Source organism: Oryctolagus cuniculus, chromosome 15 (genome assembly GCF_964237555.1).
Source record: "Oryctolagus cuniculus chromosome 15, mOryCun1.1, whole genome shotgun sequence".
Lineage (NCBI taxonomy): Eukaryota > Metazoa > Chordata > Mammalia > Lagomorpha > Leporidae > Oryctolagus > Oryctolagus cuniculus.
This window is the reverse complement of record NC_091446.1, coordinates 71,287,208-71,304,265: the sequence shown is the minus strand read 5'-3', so window position 1 is coordinate 71,304,265 and position 17,058 is coordinate 71,287,208. Positions and strand designations below refer to the sequence as shown.

Genomic DNA, 17,058 nt, shown 5'->3' with positions numbered 1-17,058 from the left:
ACTCCCCAGATGTCTGGTACAGGTGAGCACGCATGCAGATGACTGGTTACAGCCCCTGCAGGCTGTGGGTGCCCTCCCTACCACTCAAAGTCCCCAGTGATTCACTTCCTATCGCCAAAGCTGGAGTTCAAGTTTTTTGTTCACCATACATGAGCTCATCTGAGGATAGGTCACAGTTGGTCATTCCACCCTCCTACAACCTCTTCACCGACACACCCAGCTCCAGGAACACTGCACGCACATTCACGACTGCCTTCCTCCCTCTCTGCCACTTCTCCGTCGGACCTGACAAGCCCAGTTCCAGGCCTGTGCCCCGCCTGTGAGCCCTGCAGGTGATCTCATGACCCACCTGGCTTTAACTACACCTCTACACGGCCCACTTGCAAACCCAGGTCTTCAGCATACAAATACTGCACTGTCGACTTGACTGGTCCACTGGAGACAGCTAAGATATTTCAATCTAACACACCCCCAGTCTGGTGCAGCAGTTAACATGCTACTTGGGGCATCTGCATCCGTATCTGAGTCCCTGGGTTGAAACCCCAGCTCTGCATCTGAGTCCAACTCCCGGCTAACAACGCACACCCTGGGAAGCAGCAGGTGATGGCCCACACAACTGGGTTCCCGCCTCTCATGCGTGAGATCTGGCTTAAGATCCCTGCTTCTTAGTGCTTGGGGAGTGAACTGATAGATAGGAAGTCTCTCACTCTCTCTGCCTCTTAAGTAAAATAAATAATTTTTTAAATAATAAATAATTTTTTTAAATACCCCTAGATGGAGTCTTGGTCTCCCGACCCTTTCCCCTTCTCCTGGATTGGCATCACCCTCTGTCCACTCATTTGCTTATGAAAAATCTAGACCTCGAGTCTCTCTTTCCTCCTTAGCTCACATTCAAACCCACCAGGCTCCTAAGTTGGTTCTACTTTTAAGATAACATGCTGTGGTGGGGCCAGCACTGTGGTGTGGCAGGTAGGGCTGCCGCCTGCAGTGCCGGCATTCCTTATGGGCACCAGTTCGAGACCCGGCTGCTCCACTTCCGATCCAGCTCTCTACTATGGCCTGGGAAAGTAGTACAAGATGGCCCAACTCCTCAGGCCCCTACACCACATGGGAGACCCAGAGGAAGCTCCTGGTTCCTGGCTTCGGATCAGCGCAGCTCCAGCTATTGCAGCCAATTGGGGAGTGAACCAGCAGATGGAAGACCTCTCTCTCTCTCTCTCTCTCTCTCTCTGCCTCTGCCTCTCCTCTCTGTGGAAGATGGCCCAAGTGCTTGGGCCCCAGAACCCACATGGGAGACCGGGAAGAAGCTCCTGGTTCTTGACTTTAGATCAGATCAGCTCCGACCATTGCAGGCACACTTCTTAGTCCAACTCACTCCAAAGGCGTTCAAGGCAAATGTAGGCCATGAAGAAGTCCGGCTGGCTTAGGACCAAGGTCAAGCCCTACACAGGCATCACCAACCCCATCCTGTTCCCAACAGACATTCCAGACCCCACTCACCTCCCGCAACCAACCATGGCCTGGAGGGCTCGCCTCCTCCCCACTGCACCTCGCAGCTCAGGCCCTCTCACCCACACTAAAACCAGCCCCAGCCCCACCTGTATGTTTGTTTCTGTGAATCTGCACCGAGGTGCTGCTTTAACTTTCCCCTAGGTCACAACACGGACACATCGGGAAGAGGCGACCAGTTTCATAAAAGAGGTTTGCTCTCCTAAAGGATTCAGAGCGCAAGTTCCCAGGAAGGACCCTCGGCTCAGCCCAACAGCAGCAGCATTTGCCTGCCTCGGGAGCAGGGCACGGTGCAGGGGCAGGGCAGGCAAGAACAAAGGCTTGCCTTCTTTTCTGTTCTGTCTGAAAGGAAGAACTAAAGTTAACTTGCACCAGAAAGACAGGAACTTGGGGTCACATGTCAGATCATGGGTTCAATGAACAATGGCCCACAGCAGGAACTTGGGGGACCAATGGCAGTTTTAGAGACCAAGAGACTTGAGGGAGGAACCAGGCAGGGAAAGCAACCTGTCTGGTGTTTATGAAGCACACACAGGAACTAGCAAGGGCACCCTCCAGCCTCGAAGCTCCAGAGTAGCTGGTCTTTGGGGCTGAGCCACACCATTCTCCCTGACTGCCAACTGAGAGGAAGGTGGCCTCTTGCCTCACACTGACCTTTCTCTTCTATTTGCCCTAGTGGTTAAGACGCCGGTTAGGATGCCCATGCCCCATATCGATGTGCCTGGGTTCGATACCCCGCTCTGGCTGCAGGTTCCTGCTACTGTAGCACCTGGGAGGCAGCAGGTGATGGCCAAGTAGCTGGGTTCCTGCCTCCCACATGGGAGAGCTGAGCTGACTTACTGGCTCCCTGGCCACTGCAAGCATTTGGGGAGCCAACTAGAGGATGGCAGTGTTTGTTCGTTCATTCATTTCCTCTCTCTCTCTCTCTCATTCAAATAAATAAATAAATTTCACAAGGGAGGGAGTCCCCTCTAGCCAAGGCCAAAGAGAGGCCAGGCTTCCATTCCCTGGAGCTATCAGGCACAGGTACTGCTGTTGTCTTCTGGGCAAGCAGCCCCATCTTTTCCTGGTGTCGCATGCTGCATTAATGTTTCCTACACCACAAGAGATCCTTCCAAACTGGTCCTGAGTTTTCAGATGGGAAAGCTTGGTCACTCACCCCCATTCACCCAGCCAGCTGCTGGCAGACTTGAGAACTAAACCTGTGTCTCTGACCCTCCTAACACATTACCCCACCTACCCATGAGACAGCCCCCTGGTCGGCCAGGAAGACCCAGCAGCAGCCTGAGCCCTCCACGCAGGCACCTGTGGGGTTGGAGTCTCAGAGAAGGAGTAGTTCCCTGGGCATCTATGCCAAGCTGGCTAGGTTGGGGAGCAGGGCCTCTCTGGGGGTCACATGCTCGTTCTACCTTAGGCAAAGGCCTCTATAACGGAAGGCAAGGGGTCCTCCTGGGGCAGTTGGAGCTCATGCAACCCTCAGCCCTGTCCTGTCCTGGAAGCCACAAGGAACTGAGTCACCATGTGAGTAAGCCTGTGACACTGTACCCAGGCAGGATCGAGTCAGCGGCTGATGAAGAGCTTCAACCCCAAGCAGCTCAGAAGCAGCTTTCACCAGGATTTAATCTCTTCAACGCTTGCAAGACTTCCTTTATGCACGTGTGAACGCTCCGAGGCAGCTGCTGCAGACCCCACCGGCCTTTCCTCAGCAAGTTCAAAGTGACCCACCAGCAAGCAGCAAGGCGCACTGCGGGCCTCCCGCTCCTGCACAAGCCCCTTGCTGACTCAGGCTCACATTCAGAGCCCGCTCCCCCGGACCTCCCCTGGAAGCCTTGGAGACGACCAGAAGGAAAGCTAAGAGCAAGTCCCTGTCAGATGAGGCAGCCAGAGCACAGGGCACGGATCAGCCAGCTCTGTGCCCAGTCTCTTTTCAGCAGCTTCCTAGCAATGGACCAAGCGCAAGTCCGGGCCCTTCTCGGGGCCTGTGGTCTCCTCTATAAAACAGCAGCAACTCTTCCTTGGTTACAGGAATGCTGTAGACTCCTCCGTGAAACACTTACTCCCAGGCATAGCGCTATCCCAAGATGGCCTGCCCTCCTGTGCGTGGTGCAGAAGAGGCTCGGAGGGGCCTTCGAGGTGACACCGCGAGGCTCCTGCGAGGCTCTGCTGTACTGAACGCGGCTGTGTCCTCTCCTCCTGGCCCTGTGCTCTGCACCCTGCCCCCAGTGTGTCCCATGGTAAGGGCTTTCTCCTGTTTCCCTGGGTTTCTGGAGGCAGCAGTGACACAGGACGTAGAGAAGTGGGGCCTCCTGCAGGCTTCTCCAGGGAGGCAGGAAAGGACGACAGGAAGAAAAGAGCAGAGAGCAGAGGAAGCTAGAATCAGGTCAGCTCTGCTGACTGCCCCCACGGCCCTGAGCAAGCCATCTCTCTCGCGGGTCAGTCTGCCCATCTGCAAAACGAGCAGTTGGAGACCGGTGGCCTCCCAGAGCCTCTGCAAGTCCACCAGCAGCAGGCTCACAGGTAGAAACCACAGCCCAGCTCTCTCCAGACCACGAAGTCCTGAGTCTAGGCCCGCTGAGACCAGAGAACACCAGACTCGTGGCCACCTGAAACGCCAACCACTCAACTGAACTTGAGGACACAGAAGCCAGATGACACAGACCCTAGACACAAGCAGGCCCTGAGGTGCTAGTGAGCTAAGGGTTGAAAGATACCCCTGAGTTAAGAGGCCTTGCCCCTCAAGACTGGGACCACTGAGTCCTAAATGAAGCAGGCGGCACCCCTTTCAAAGAGCCCCACACTAAAAATCTTGAACTGAGGCAGTCCTGGGAGCCAGAAGGGATGCTGGAGTCAGGTTCCTCATCACAGGAGGAAACAGGGCCAGGGGCAGGGGGTGCCTCGCATGAGGTCACACGGCTATCACACACCAGCTATTCATCCTGCTGGAAGCGTATACTAAGAAAAAGAAGCACACAGGCCCTTCCCAGTACAGCAGCACACCCGGAAGAGGAGGGGACCAGAGGGGTGGGGTGAGGATCCCAGGGGCAGCTTCCACAGCTGCCTGTGTGGCCCCTGATAACAGAGAACCAAGCGCAGGCCAGCCCCACCCGGGGAAATTGTGTCAAAGAAGGAAGACAGAGGGGGCGGAGCCAGCCCAGGGAGGCGACAGGCAGCACCAGTGGACACCCAGCCTCACCCCACCTCATTTCTGCCCTCACTGGCACCGCAAGGGTGGACATCCAAAGCAGCCATGGGCATTTCTGCAAACGGCCAGATAGTAAATGTTTTCCGCTTCTTGTGCTGGATGATCTCAGTTGCAACTACTTAACTCTCCTGCTACAGCGGGAAAGCAGCCGAGGAGTAAATGAATGGGTGTGGCTGTGTTCCAACACAATTGTACATGCATCCAGGCGGGAGGCCAGCTTTGGGAGCAGACCACAGTCTGCCAAGCCCTGCTCTAAACTATCACACTAAGACCATCTGGACCTAGACAGGAAAGACAGGATTTCCTGCATTTGGCTCAGCCACACGGACCCTGGGATATCCCTATGCTTGGGTCACCAACACTGGTATGTTTTTACATTACTTTAACAGGCCTTACCAGCTGAAACCTGTAGGTCACCCAAATAATACATCCCTACAGCAGTATATCACACAACAACAGAATGATCTACAACTATATACAACAGCAAAAATGATCTCACACATGACATCAAACCAAAAAACACTTCATACTGTTAGGAAAGAATATTTAGTGAAAAACTGTATATTGGGGTTGGCATCGTGGTGCAGCAGATGAAGCTCCCACCTGTGACTCCAGCATCCCATATGGGTACTGGTACAAGACTCTGCTGTTCCACCTTTGATCCATCTCCCTGCTAATGTAGCTGGGAAAGCAGTAGAAGATGGCCCAAGTGCTTGAACCCCTGCCATCCACGTGGGAGACCTGGACCATGTGGGAGACTCCAGCTCCTAGCTTCAGATCTGCCCAGATTCAGCCATTGCAGCCATCCGGGGAATGAAACAGCAGATGGAAGATATCTCTCTCTCTGTCTCTCTGACTCTCTCTCAAGCCTGCCTTTCAAATAAATAAGTAAATGCTAAAAAAATAAACAAGAAAGAAAACTGTATCTTGCATTCAATCAAAAGTAACTAGATGAGGAAGGGCATTTGGCACAGCAGTTAAGATGTGGCTTGGGATGCTGGCATCCCATATCAGAGTGGGTTAGAGTGCCAGGCTCCTGGCTTCAACCTGTCAGCCCTGGCCCAGCTGGGGAGTCTGCCAGTAGACAGAAGATAACCTGTGTGTGTGCGTGTGTGTGTTTGTGTGTACGTCTTTCTTTCAAATGAATCTTTTTTAGAACTTTAAAGTCACAAGATAGGCAAGAAGGGAAAAAAGTGACCTATAATAAAGGAAGAAAAATAATAAACATAAATTGAATAATAGAGAAAGACTGTGGAAGCATGCTCAGGATTTAAAGGGAAACAGAACATGATGACAGGAGAAACAGAAGAGTCAGAAAACACCCAAATAGAACTACTAGAAATAGAAAATTTAATGTCAGAAATGAAGAATTCACTGAAGAACCAATCAGATACTATAAAAGAAAAGATCAACTTGAAAACAAAGCAACAGACACTATCCCAAATACAGGACAGAAGAGGGAACAACAAAACGGAACACAGCCTCAGTGACCTGCAGGGAATCAAGTCTCAGAAAAAAAGGAGGAGGTAAATATTGGAAAAAATGATGGTCCAGGGGCTGTGCTGTGTCCTAGAGGGTAAAGTCGCCGCCTGCCGTGCCGGCATCCCATATGGGCACCAGTTCATGTCCCAGTTGCTCCACTTCCGATTCAGATCTCTGCCGTGGTCTGGGAAAGCAGTAGATGGCCCAAGTCCTTGGGCCCCTGCACCCACATGGGAGACCCAGGAGAAGCTCATGGCTCCTGGGTTCCAAATGGCCTACGTCCAGTTGTTGCAGCCATCTGGGGAGTGAACCAGCGGATAGAAGACTCTCTCTCTGCCTCTGCCTCTCTGTAACTCTGCCTTTCCAATAAATAAATAAATCTTTAAAAAAAAAAAAAAAAAAAAAAAAAAAAGATGGGCCAAATATTCCCAAACTTGATGAAAAGTATAAATCCACAATCCCAAAGGCACAATGAACCACAATATGCTTTTTCCTACGTGAAAACACAAAGAAAACCACAGTTGCACATAATAAAATTGTTGAAATAAATAAAAAAAAAACACCAGAAATCTTGAAGTCAACTGGAAGATGGGGGTGGGGAGAGACAGGACTTTGTGTATATATGCATATATAAAATATTTTAACCAAATAAAGTGGAAGCATCAAAATATGTCTGAAACAGAAGAAAGATCTAAAAATCAGTAATATAATCTTCCACTATAAGATGCTATTGGGCCCAGCACTGTGGCATAGTAAGTTAATCCTCCACCTGCGGCACCAGCATCCCATAAGGATGCCGGTTCTAGTCCTGGCTGCTCCTCTTCCGATCTAGCTCTCTGCTATGGCCTGGGAAAGCAGTAGAAGATGGCCCAAGCCCTCGGGCCCCTGCACCCACACAAGAGACCTGGAAGAAGCTCCTGGCTCTAGGCTTTGGACTGGTTGAGCCCCGGCCGTTTCGACCATCTGGGGTGTGAACCAGCATATGGAAGACCTTTTTCCCTGTCTCTCCCTCTCAATGTCTGTAATTCTACCTTTCAAATAAACAAACAAAATCTAAAAAAAAAAAAAAAAAAAAAAAAAAAAAAAAAAAAAAGCTATTAAAAGGAGTGCGTGTTATGGCACAGTAGGTTAAGCTGCAGTTCAAGCTGCCTTCATCCCATATCAGAGTGCCTGGGATTGAGTCTGGCCTCCTCTTCTGAGCCAGCTGGCCACTAATGCACACTCTGGGAAGCAGCAGGTAGATGGCTCAAGTACGTGGGTCCCAGGCAACCACGTGGGAGACACAGATGGAGTTTCTGGCTCCTGGCCCAGCCCCAGCTGTTGTAGGCATCTGGAGAGTGAACCAGTGTTCTCTGTCTCTCCTTCTCTCTTCTGTCACTCTGCCTCTCAAATTTTTTTAAAGAGTAGAAATAAAGAAATGATAAAAATAAGGGCAACAATCAATGAAATAGACTGGAGACAGGAAATAGTGACAGTTAGTTATACTACAATGTGAACAGAATACCAATGAACTGCAGCATACTTTTTTCTTATATATATTTTACAATCTATATAAACAAACATAAAAAAGAAAAATCAATGAAATTAAAAACAGAAAAACTTCACCTAATCAAAAGAAATCAGACATGAGGGCTGAATCTACTTTATAGCAGCAGGAGGCAGACAGGAAGGGGCGGGGAGGGAGCAGGGAAAGCTTCTGGAGCGCTGGGAATGTCGGACGTCTTCATCAGTTGACACTGCTCCATACAAGATGCTGATGGCGGCTGTGTGCCTACACTGCTGTCAGACAGTACACTTAAAATGGGAAAATGTTGTTCTATTTAAATTATACCTCAGTAGAGGTGATGTCTCAAAAAGAATTTCTGAAAGAAAATAAAAAAGAGAACAACAGGATGGGACCAACACACCACACTCCCAGAGAGCAGACAAAACCCTGCAGTAGACTAATCCATGCTACTTAACCAGCAAAGGATGCAGTTACACGCTCACACCAGGCTACTTGGACTCGAAACTACCTTACAAGTATTTATAAATCACAAGAACCCCAGCTGGTGGTCCCAGCCATGACCACACCTCATGCCTTAAATTCTAGTGAAGTGTCTGATTAAGTAGTCCTTGCTCTCTGCCTTGGCAAGCATAAATGTGATAACATACACACACACACAAGTTAAGGCACTCTGTTTTCTACGAACTGGGGCAGCCCTTCTGGAGAAGTAATTTTGACTATGCAACTATGTCAGGCAGGTCAAAACAATCTACATACCTTCTAACCCATTTAATCTCACTCCTGGGAATCTATCCCAACAAATAATTTCCCTCCCTTCCCAAAGGGAAGAATTTTACTATACAAAACCAATTACTACATCCATATCTAGGATGGTAAAAAAAAGAAACAACCTAAATGTCCAGTATGGGAGTTTCTAAAACATGTAATCAGACAGCATGTAGCAACCCGAAATGTCCCACAGGAGGAGACACTGTTGAAGGAAGATGGACCTCCAGACTGCGTGGCTGTAGCCCCCAGGCTGGGGAGTGCAGCAAGCCTGCAAGGCCTTGTTTAGGCTTCTAGAATTTCCAAGCAATTGTAATAGTTCGTTAAATATTACTTGGAGAGAAATGGTACATCTTCTTGGCAGTACAACACAAAAATACACTGTACACCTTAACATTATTAAAACATTAGACTTTTCCCTTTCGAATGCATTAATTATTACAAGATGAAAGCAGAGAAACCATTTGCATTCAGACCAGGGATGAGGCCATGGGATCTGGTGTCACAGGGCCAGAGTTTCAGCTAAACAAAGCCAATTCTCTGCCAGTCAGATCAAGTCCAGGTACAACAGCCCAAGCTGGGAGGTGGAGAATCCTTTACAGAAAAAAGGCCGAAGACAAGACGATGCTACCCACAAAGATGCCTGCCAAATGCAGGAAGGGAGCGGATGCTTCCGCCTGGCCTCGCCTACCCTTTTGTGGGTAGGGTGTGCACACGCCAGGTCCACCTAGAACAGCCCAGAGATAAAACTGTTGGTCTGGCGTAATTCTCAATCATCTCTCCCTCACGTGCACTGCTATCTGTTCACCACAGGAGGCATCTGCTACTTTGAAGGAAGAGACCACAAGCCATGCTGGTGACAGAGGGCACAAGTGCCACAGCTCTCCTCTCACTCAGAAATGAGCCCAGGGGGCCGCTCGAGCCTGTCCAAGTCACTGAGAAAGCCACTGGCAGAACGCAGCTTTCAAATAAAGACAAGCAGGGGCCCCTCCCTTCCGGTAAGACAGGTTTATTATCTGGACTTCAGTGAAGCTCAGTTTTTCACTTTTACTCCATCTCTGACACAGACCCAGGCGAGGGCCTTATCAGAGCCTTCGCATCCTGAAGTCAAGGCCTGTGATAGAAAGCAGTCCAGGAGCTGCAGCCCTCATCTGAAACAACCCTCGAAGAATTCACTCAGCAAAACTCAGTCTTTGTGGAACCAGGTGGGGCGTGAATGAACAAAGACACAGGGCTGCACACCGCTCCTCCAGCGGATGCCTCTCCCAGCCTTCCTGCCTCTCAAGTCAAAGTGAGATTTTTATTTTTAAAGCAGTCTTATTTATTTGAGAGACAGAGAGCTCTTCCATCTGCTAATTCACTCCCAGATGCCTGCAACAGACAGGGACTGGGCCAGACCAAAGCCAGGAACCTGGAACTCAATCTGGGTTTCCCACATGGGTAGCAGGGATCCAAGTGCTTAAGCCATCACCTGCTGCCACCCAGGGTGTGCACCAGCAGGAAGCTGGATTGGAAGCACAACAGGAACTTGAGCCCAGGCACTCTGACATGGGATGTGGGGGGTCCCAAGCAGTCTCAACTGCTGCACCACAATGCCTGCACTGAGATTTTAACTGTGGCAAAATATAATCTACAAACAATTTAAAACTTACTTTAACCATTTTCACTGTGCAGTACAGAGGTACTAAGCACTTTGTGTTGCACAACCATCAGCACTGCCACCATCTATCTCCAGAACTGTTTTCAGCTCGTAAAACTGAAACTTTCTGTACCCATTAAAAAGTACCCACATACACACACAATTTCCCCAGCCCTGGCCCTTTGCAACCACCGGCTACTCTCTGCCTTTTGATATGGAAACACAGTATTTGTTTTTTCCCATCTAGCTTATCTCACTCAGCATATTGTCCTCAAGGTTCAGCCATGCTGTAACCTGTGCTAGAATTCCCTTTCTTCCTAAACCTGAAGGATACTCTATTGCATGTATACACCACATTGTTCATCCATTCCACTGTCAGTGGGCACTTGGGCTGTTTCTACCTTTTGAATCTTGAGAATAATGTTGCTGTGAACATGGGTGTACATGTATCCTGCTTTTAGTTCTCTGGGGGTGGATATTCAAAAGTGGAATTACTGGATTATACAACAATTCTATTTTTAACTTTTTGAGGAACCATCTTTTTTTTTTAAAGATTCATTTATTTATTTGAAAGGCAGAGAGATAGAGCAAGAAAGAGATCTTCCATCTACTGGTTCACTCCCCAGATGGTCCCAATAAGCCAGATCTGGGCCAAGCCAAAGCCAGGGGCCAGGAACCCCATCCCGTTCTCCTACGTGGGTTGCATGGGCCAAATACTTGAGCCATCATCTGTTGCTTTCCCAAGCACATTAGCAGGAGGTTGGATTGAAGTAAAGCAGCTATGACTTGAACCAGAACTCCAAAATGGGATGTCAGCATACCAAAAAGTGGCTTAACCTATTGCACCACAATGCCAGTCGCAACATCCTGTTTTCTGTAGCAGTTGTACCATTTTTTTAAATATTTACTTATTTATTTGAAAGGCAGAGAGAGATCTATCTGCTGGTTCACTCACCAAATGGCTACAATAGCTGAGGCTGGGCCAGACTAAACCCAGGAGCCAGGAACTCTATCAGGTCTCCCCCATGGGCAGCAGGGGCCACAACATTCAAACTATCTCCACTGCTTTCCCAGGTGCATCAGCAGGGAGCTGAATTAGAAGTGGAGTCCGCACTCGAATTGGCGCTCATATGAGATGCCAGCATTATGCCATTTTAACATTCTTGGCAACATTACACAGGTTTCCAATGTCTCTATATCCTTGTCAATATTTGTTTTCTGGTTTATCTAACAATTGCTATCCTAATGGGTGTGAAGTGGTATCTCACTGTGGTTTTGATTTGCATTTCCTAAGTCAAAGTGAGGTTTTGCTAGAAACAGGTGGGGTACCACCAAAAATGATTTAAAGAAAGTAAAAATCAATAGTGCTCTCAAATGCTATTGGTAGGAAGCACTGTCTTCTGTTGACATTCCTGTGATAAGAATCCCATGAAGTCCAGGTCCATGCTTAATCTGTAAACCAGATTCTACCCCAAGCAGGTGTTAACCAGCCCTGGGAAATCTCAGTCCTGAAGTGAAAAGGAACACAGCTTTTAAAAAGCAGTGAGAGCACTACAGGTATTTATTCATAAAGAATGCACAGTGAAAACAATTCTAATTGGGAGCAAACTGCTAAATAAAACCTTAAGTTTGTCTCAGCACCTAAATGCTCACAGAAATGACAGGTTGCCTTCTGCACATTCAAACTCACCTGCTAAGCCATGTCCACCATCAACACTCGCAACATCCTAATCCACTGCTCACCACTAATTCATCGAAACAAAACATTCTTTGTGTGAAGTCACCTATCTAGGTTTTGCTTCAAAATAATCCAAAGGGCGGGGTGATACTAATGAAATAAGATCAGGCTATGAGTGGATCATTTTTGAAGTTAAATGGCAGGAATATGGGTGTTTATTATGTTATTCTATTTCTATATTTTTTGTATTAGCTCCATTTAAAAACAAAAACTTCTCTGAGCAGAAGACAGCAGGTAGCTGAGATCAACTATTTCACATGGAAAACACCGGGGCTTATCCAGCCACTCAATTCAGGTGAGTCTAAAGCAGCAGCCTAGCAGCCTGGCCATGCACCCCAACTTTCAGGCCTCCCCCACACTGCTGATGCCTGTGTAGACAAAGACAACAAATCTCCCACAGGCACCCAGCAGGGGGATGCAGGCAGCCTTTCCCTCAGCAAGGTGCCTGGCTTCCTATCTGCATTTCTAATCAATCTCTCTCATGCATCATTTTCTTTTTTTTTTTCTTTTTTAATTTTTGACAGGCAGGGTGGACAGTGAGAGAGAGAGAGACAGAGAAAGGTCTTCCTTTTGCCGCTGGTTCACCCTCTAATGGTCGCCACAGCCGGCGCACCGCGCTGATCCGATGGCAGGAGCCAGGTGCTTCTCCTGGTCTCCCATGGGGTGCAGGGCCCAAGCACTTGGGCCATCCTCCACTGCACTCCCGGGCCATAGCAGAGAGCTGGCCTGGAAGAGGGGCAACCGGGAGAGAATCCGGCGCCCCGACCGGGACTAGAACCCGGTGTGCCGGCACCGCAAGGTGGAGGATAAAGCTGCTGCCTGCAATCCCAACATCCCACTTGAGTGTCAGTTCGAGTTCTGGCTGCTCCACTTACGATCCAGCTCCTGCTAATGACCTGGGAAAAAGCAGAAAAGGATAGCTCAAGTGCTTAGGCCCCCGCCACCCATGTGAGAGACCTGGGTGAAGTTCTTGGCTCCTGGCTTCAGCCTGGCTGAGCCCTGGATGTTGCAGCTATTTGGGGAGTGAACCAGCAGATGGAAAACCTCTCTCTAACTCTGGCTTTCAAATAAATACATAACTGAATACTTTTTTAAAAATCCACAATTCAATTTGGTACTGCAAATGTGGTATTGCAGAGGTGAACTGAGCCCCCAACAGGAGAAAATCTGTTCTGAAAAGCCTCGGAAGACATGGAGGTCACCACGGCCATCAGGCACAGCCGCAGTAGGAGTTTTGCTCTACTGCAAAAATCAGCATGAACCTCAGAGGTGGAGACACAGGCAGAGTGGGGCAGCTGGAAGAACAAGACTCTATGTCTCAGGCAGCCTCCAGCATACACCAGTCTAGGGACGGCTCCCTGACCAACCCCAGCTGCATTCCATCTTCACCACCGCCCAAGCACAGGGCGACTCTGGCCCTCCGGCCAGGTGTACCAGCAACCTCCACCTCATCCCAACCATTCTCAGTTTTCCGTCCTCATCCTACATCCCCTCACAGTGGCACAGCTGACTGCTCCTGTCCATGTGAAAGGCTTTTACATCACAAAACCTCCTGGCCTTCCTCTGATGTCAGGCTACTCACTCTACAGCCTCTGGACGCCTACACTTGTCTTCTCTCCATGGTCAACAGGCTTGCCCTAATGCTCTCAACTGATCCACCCCTTCCCCTGAGTGTGACCAAGATGTCCATCTTCAGATGGTTGGACAAAAGAAACCATCAGGTCCATGAGGCTGGCTAAACAACGACTCAAACTTGCCCTTGTGTCCCTGATTCCCATCCCGGCCCCGACTCTGCAGTCAGCCCCCAGTGAGACCAAACCATCCAACTGAGTTCCAACCACTTACTGAGACCTCACGGCCCTGGACAACCTGGCTCCTGAACCTCTACCCCGGGCCCCTTCTCCCCTGTATTCACTAGCTCTAGTCACGTGCTCTTCCTTTTGTCCTCTGCACAGACCAAGTTCATTCTTGCTCAGGGCCTTTGCAACTGCTCTTCTTTCTGCCTGGAGCTTTCTTCCCCAGACCCCTACTTAGCTGCCTCTTCACTAGGACGCAGATCCCCTCCTGTGAATGCTCTCCCTGACCAGTCTCAGCCAGGGGCTTCTCCTGCCTTGCTCTTGCAGCTCGGTAGGCTCACAACACTTTTGATGGAACATTAGGACAACTGCCCTTATCCCTGTTACCTCCTAGAAACCACAACAGGCCTGGCTGGCCCACAGTGGCGCTCACACAAAGTGCCTTATTGCAGACAGCTCCAGTGGGGCGTTCCTGGGGCAGGCTGGGGAGACAGCTATCTGGGCTGAAGCCTCAAGCCTTCTTGAGCTCCTAGTGCTGCGTCTGGCACCCTTAATCCAGTGTTCAGTCACCTCCCACTCTCCATTGCTTGTTCTGTAAGGGAAAGACTCATCCACCCTGTCCAGCACCTTATCGCAGAGCCTCGTGGGGCCTGGCAAAAGCACAGGGATGTGAACCGTTGTGATCTACAGACTGAAGGACTGTAGGCACTCACCCAGAAGACGATGTTGTAGCTGAAAAGGAGGTACTTGTACCAGCAGCTGACCTCGGCATTAGAGTATCGATAATAGTGCATCTTCCGAGAGGCAGGATCTGCAGACAGGAACAGACGAGACGTCAAGCTCAGTTTGAAAACATCTCCCCAGCACCTGCTTCTCAAGAAAAGAGCAAAGGTGGGGCTCAGACACAGATCCTGAAGTCTCCAAATCCATTCCTCACGTCCTTTGCGAGTGCAAACACAGGCCTAGTACCAAGGCCAGCGATATATTAGGCAGAAATTAGGTTATGTCAGCTTTCCAAAAGCAGCAAAAGGATAAGGGGGATTTTCAAAAGAAAGGAGAATGATGATTTTCAAGTGACTTCTAAGTCCCAGGAATCTGCTTGGAACCTTCCAGACACTCATCTCATCACCTCTAGGTCGGGCACTGGTTTTTCCACTTCATGGCTGAAGAATCAGGGGTTCAGAAAGGTCCTGCAACTTGCCCAAGGATAGCAGCAATGGCTAAGCCCAGGAGAGTGAGCCCCCCATCCACAGCCTTCCCACCCACCCCAAGAAACAGGGGTTTGATCCCAGAAAGCAGCATCTGGGAAGAGGCCTGGACATGATCCACTGTGCCAGCACAGTGTGACTCCACATCCATCCACCCAACACAGACTTCTGACACCACCTCCCTAGCTCAGCCCCTCAGAGGGGCAGGGGGGTCCCAGCCTGGGCAGAGGGATCCTGTGAGCCTACAGAGGCCAGCCTTCATCTCCCCCCATCCCGGGTAGCCTCCCCTCTTCTCTTCCTCCCACCACAACCACAGCTCTGGCCACCTGGAGCTATGACGATGCCTAAACCACACAACCTCTACCTATGCAAGTACCCTGAGACCTGCCCATCCCCAAGAGCCCTGGGAGACTCCTACAAAAAAGGAAGGTGCTTCAAAGGGAGATCTTGAGTGCTTGGCCCAGCTTGAGAGCTACTTTCCTTTTTGAACCTCAGTGGCAATCCAGGTAGAACCCTAACACCACCCCCTACCCTGGCCACTGCCCCTGCTCACCTCTCACTTCCTAGAGTGAAAGGGCCCAGGGCAAGAACAAGGCCTACCTGGCCACCACCAGCCAAGACCCAGCTTCTGCCGCTGTTTGCATGTTCTGAGAAAGTGGTGCCAAGAAGGAACACAAGAGCCGCGTTCCTGTGACTGCCCGGCCATCCCTCCTAAGGTGTGCAATTGACAGGCACAGCCTGGACACTGGACCTTCACTTGCCCTCTCACCTTATGGGAGAGTGGTCAGCATCCTATTGGAAGAGCCTGGCCTTCCAACCTCGAAAACCCACTGTGAATGAGGAGGGTACCCAGCAGCCCCCTCCACACCGCCATCACAGCAGCATTTGCACAAGAATGAAGGTAAGTACAACCAGCCCAGGTGCCAGACCCCTCACAACATACACCTGTGAGGCCTGGACACACAACACAGGAGCGCACAGACACAGGTGCCGCCCTTCAGTAGCACGGCCTGACCTTGCCCAAGCCCCTGCCCTCTCAGGGCCTCGGCACCCTCAATGAAAACAGAGCTCTCAGGGACCAGTCCCTGATGTCACTGGCCTGAGGGGCCCAGTTGGCTGCCTAAGAATCATTTTCTAGGTAGACACCCCCACCACTCAGTGCCAAAGTTCTGATTAACAGGTCTGGATTGAGGCTCCAAATCTGCACTTTTGAGAAGTTCCCAGGTGCACCAGGTATCTCCTGAGCAGTGAGCACTGCGGTCACCTTGGGGACCCTGCGAAGGTCAGTGGGCCACATTGGCTGCGGTGCGGCACAGACAGGCTGGGGCACACAGGACTCCTGGTAAGCAACTAACCAAACTAGCATCCGTTGCTTGTGCTTCATGGCCTACAGGGCCCCAAAGCCCTGGTTTGGGGATTTTATTGGAAGGGGGAAGAGATCAGGCTACTGATGGCTGGATTCACGAATGTGAGGGGAAGAAACGTCGCCTAAAACTCAAGTGCTGTGAAGGAATCTCGGAAGTGTGGCTCTGCAGCTTCACACCTCAAGGGAGGAAGGACTCAAGCCTCCTAAGCCACTGATGGAATCGGGACTCACAGTTACAAGAGAATCCAAGAGGCCGGCCAAAGTAGCAGTGCTGAAACCAGAACTCAGATCTGACCCCAAAGGATTCCAAAGTGACCCTGATTGTGTCCTTGGCCTCTCACCTATGAGGGCACTCTAAGAACTTGGGGGGAACTGGAATTAAAAGGTAAGTTTAGGGGAGGGTATTAAGCACAGCAGCTTAAGCCCACGCTTGGGGTGGCCCTGTGCCCCATTAAAGTAATGCCTGGTTCTACTGCCAGCTTCTCGGCTTCAATCCAGTCTCCTGCTAATGTGAACCCTAAGAGACAGTGAATGGTGCTTCAAGTGCTAGGGTCCCTGCCAACCATGTGGGGGATGTGGACTGAATTCCCAGCTCCTGGCTTTGGCCTGGCCTAGTCCCAGCTGTCGCAGGCATTTGGAAAATGAACCAGCAAGTAGAAGATCTCTGTCTGTCTATGTCCTCTCTTTCAAATAAAAATAAGTGTTTTTTTTTTTTTAAATTCACTGTGTTTACTCTTTTAAAATAAAATATAATGCAAACTTTAAAAAATAAAAGCAGATGAGTGAGCATTTTATAAATACTAATTACCACTCCAGCAGAGAATCTCCAGGAACTGCCTGTGTCCA

At 49.9% G+C, this 17,058-nt stretch overlaps 1 protein-coding gene across 3 annotated transcripts in view; it reads right to left on the bottom strand.

Annotated features, from left to right (window-relative positions):
* TSPAN14 (tetraspanin 14) overlaps window positions 1-17,058 on the bottom strand; it is a 59,478-nt gene that overhangs the window by 15,002 nt on the left and 27,418 nt on the right. For 2 of the 3 annotated variants that reach the window (XM_051833052.2, XM_070057950.1), the window contains exon 2: window positions 14,352-14,449. In XM_051833052.2, the coding sequence (XP_051689012.1) occupies window positions 14,352-14,432 (81 nt within the window). In that variant the 5' untranslated portion in view covers window positions 14,433-14,449. Of the gene's footprint in view, window positions 1-14,351; window positions 14,509-17,058 lie in introns of all 3 variants that reach the window. The other variant, XM_070057951.1, reaches the window with a different exon arrangement.